The 3,427-nt window shown below is 45.5% G+C and overlaps 1 protein-coding gene across 1 annotated transcript in view; it reads right to left on the bottom strand.

The window, feature by feature from the left end:
* The window catches only part of ARHGAP42 (Rho GTPase activating protein 42), a 204,912-nt gene extending 202,081 nt beyond the window's left edge, over nucleotides 1-2,831 (bottom strand). The window contains exon 1 of the mRNA XM_042457785.1: nucleotides 2,209-2,831. Within this exon, the coding sequence (XP_042313719.1) occupies nucleotides 2,209-2,362 (154 nt within the window). The 5' untranslated portion in view covers nucleotides 2,363-2,831. The remainder of the gene's footprint in view (nucleotides 1-2,208) is intronic.
* Between the last annotated feature and the right edge of the window lie 596 nt (nucleotides 2,832-3,427).

Genomic DNA, 3,427 nt, shown 5'->3' with positions numbered 1-3,427 from the left:
TTCTAGGTGTGAATTACTGCCAATGGAGATTATCATATGTGAAAAAAGGATGGGAGCAAAGCAGACTGCTCCCATCCTTATCCCGCAAAGATTATCACACACATTGTGCTTATCCCATCAATGACCAGAAATTATCCCATCAATTTTTTATGAACAGAAACTTCCGTTAACGAAAAGTGACACGGCAATTCCATTTCATTAATGGCATAATGATGGGATAAGTGTGGTGTTGTCTGATAATCTTTGTGTGATAAGGCCGGGAGCAATTCACTTCAGTCCCGTCCTTTTTTTACATGTGACAATCTCCAATGTCTCAATGGCAGAAATGTGATGACTGAAAGAAAATTTAACTTGGAAAGAGTTCTAATTTTTCTCCCTTCCCAAAGCTACCCCCTGCCACTGACTGTCTTGCTCTGAAGAGCAAAGGCTGCAAGCTATGTGTTCCAAGGAGTATGCAATGTTAACCTCTGTGACCCATGGAGTATGCAACTGCAAACTCCTACAGGGTTGCACCTGATTTGTCAAAATGTGGAGCACCATGCATCTAGCTGGAAGGATAAAAACCATAAAGGAATTTATCTATATTGGTTTTAATTTCTGAAAGTTGTCTTGCATCTCCATGTATGAGCCAGCCAGGCTCTGAGATGATGATGATGATGATGATGATGATGATGATGATGATGATGATGAAGATGATTTTCTTATATCCCGTCTTTCTCCCAATATAGGGACTCGCTTTTTAATTGGACTGCTCTTTTAAATGGTGAGCCACTTTGAGTCCCAGTTTTAGGGGGAAAGCAGAATAAAAATGATATTGTATGATGATGATGATGATGGTGGTGGTGGTGGTGGTGGATAATGATAATAATGTGTCTCAGTCTTGAGGAAAAAGCAGGACGATCACAGTAATGGTGATGATGGTGGTAGAACTGATAGGAGGCGGAGTGATGAGGATGGTTGTAGGAATGATAGTAGTAATAATGCTGATGGTTGTAAAAGTGATAGTAGTAGTAATGATGATGGTTATAGATTGTAGTAGTGATGATAACAGCAATAGATATGACAACAGTAGTAATGAGGATGGTGGTGGTAGTGACATCACAGTAATTATGGGGATGGTGGTAGAAGTGATAGTAGCAGTAATGGTGAGGATGGTTGTAGCTGTAGTAGTGTATAGTCGTAGTAATGATAGCTGTAGCAATGATGATGGCTGTAGAAGTGATAGTAGTGGCAGTGATGGGGATGGTTGTAGAAGTGATAGTAGTATGAATGGTGAGGATGGTTGGAGAAGTGACAGCAGTAGTAATGATGGGGATGGTCGTGAAGGTTGTGGCAGTAATTATGATGATAGTTGTAGAGTGATAGTAGTAGTAATGTTGATGGTTGTAGAGATGATAATAGTAGTAATACTGATGGTTGTAGAGATGATAGTAGCTGTAATGATGATGGTTGTAGAAGTGATTGCAGTAATGATGAGGATAGTTGCAGAAATGATTGTAGAAGTAATGCTGATGGTAGTAGAGACGACAGTAGTAGTATTAATGTGGATGGTTGTAGAAGTGATAGTAGTAACTATGTGGATAGCTGTAGAAGTGATAGCAGTAGTAATGAGGATAGTTGTAGAAGTGATAGTAGTAATGCAGACAGTGATAGAAGTAATAGTAGTAGTAATGAGGTGGTTGTAGAAGTAACAGTAGTAATGCTGATAGTGATAGCAGTAGTAATGGGGATGGTTGTAGAAGTGATAGTAGTAACAATGAAGATAGTTGTAGAAGTGATAGTAGTAATGATGAGGCTAGTGGCAGAAGTGATTGCAATAGTGATGGTGGGAGAAGTGCTACCAGTAGTAGTGATGATGGGAGTAGAAGTGAGAGCACAGTAGTAGCAATGCTGAAGTGATGATGGCAGTAGGTGTGATGGGGGAAAGAGGACTTAGGCACCCTGAAGGAAGGGGGGAGAGAGTGGCCAGTCCTTCACAGACATTGCCAAAGAGACGTCTGCTAAAAAGCTCTCTCCCCTCCACACACCCCTCCCCCCCTTGCCTACTCTCTGCGTAAATCCAAGGGAAGGAATGTGGGTGGAGGGGAGAGAGAACTTTTCTGCCTCCAGCAGGGGCGCCCTTCTGCCTGCCATCCTTCCTCAAACAAAAGAGCCCCCTCCCTCCCTATCCCCCCCCCGCTACTCCCCCGTTACTCCTTGCCTACTCACTCCGGAGGGCCCCGACCAGGAGGCTGCCGTCCTTGAGGAGCTCCTTGATGAACTTGTTGGTCCTCTCCAACTCCACCTCGTGACACTTCAGCCTCTCCCTGAAGCCCGGGCTGTCCAAGTAGGAGTCGCTGAACTCCAGCGTCGGGAGACCCATGGCAGCAGCCCCCCAGGAGAGCCCCCCAAAGCCCAGGAATAAGAGAGAGAGAGAGAGAGAGAGAGAGACCCCAAGGGCTCTGGCTCTCTGGCAAGGGCTCAGGGGCTGTCAGCTGCTGCCATGGCGGGGCCAGCCAGGCATGGCTCTCTCTCTCTCTCTCCCAGGTTGAGAAGAGGAGGAGGAGAAAAGGAAGAAGGGGGAAAGGAAAAGGAGGAGGAAGTGGAGAGTCCTGCGATCTTCTCTTTTTCTTCAATCTAGGAGTTTTGTTTGGTCCCCCAGACCTTGCAAGGGATTTCTTACCTCCCCTTCCTCTTTGGGAAAGGGGCCACCCACTCCTCCCAAAAAAGGAGACACCTCCTTCCTTCCTTCCTTCCTCCTCCTCCTCCTTTGCCTAGATCCCAAACACACCGCAGAAATCTTCCACTTCCAGACCGCTTCCCCTGCCCTGGCTCCCTGCTGGGACTTTGCAGAACTCGCGGGCAGAGAAGGCTCGCTCTCCCAGGAGCCACTCTTGGCAAGCAGCACAGACTGCAGCAGGGAGGCACTAAAGCCAGTGGCAGAACCCATGCTTGCCCAGGGAATGGCTGGGAAAGGCTTGCCCATAGGAAATCATCAGGAATACTTGCCCATAGAGAGTCCTTGGGGAATATTTGCCCAATGATTCCTCAATGTATTCCCTAGTGATTCTCTATGGGCAAGTATTCCCTTATCATTCTCTACGCGAAAGTACAGTTTCTCTATGGGCAAGTATTCCCCAATGATTCTCTATGGACAAGTATGGTTTCTCTATGGACACGTATTCCTCTATGTTTCCCTAAGGGCAAGTATTCCGCAATGCTTCCCTATGGGCAAGTGCTGTCATTTGTTTTAGTATGTCCTATTTTAGCACTTAGGAGTGCATAGATTGTGTTAGACAAATGAGGAAAAAGATAGTCATGGTAATTCTATCTTCTAACAGATTTCAGTTGATAGTGTGGCCCATCACTCCTCAGAAGCTGTGCTCCATAAAAACAGATCCATGAAAACAAGATCCATCAAAAGAGTCTCATGTCTTTTTAAACAAAG

The sequence above is a fragment of the Sceloporus undulatus genome, chromosome 3 (assembly GCF_019175285.1).
Source record: "Sceloporus undulatus isolate JIND9_A2432 ecotype Alabama chromosome 3, SceUnd_v1.1, whole genome shotgun sequence".
In the NCBI taxonomy this organism is placed as follows: domain Eukaryota; kingdom Metazoa; phylum Chordata; class Lepidosauria; order Squamata; family Phrynosomatidae; genus Sceloporus; species Sceloporus undulatus.
This window is presented reverse-complemented; position numbering and strand designations above follow the sequence as displayed.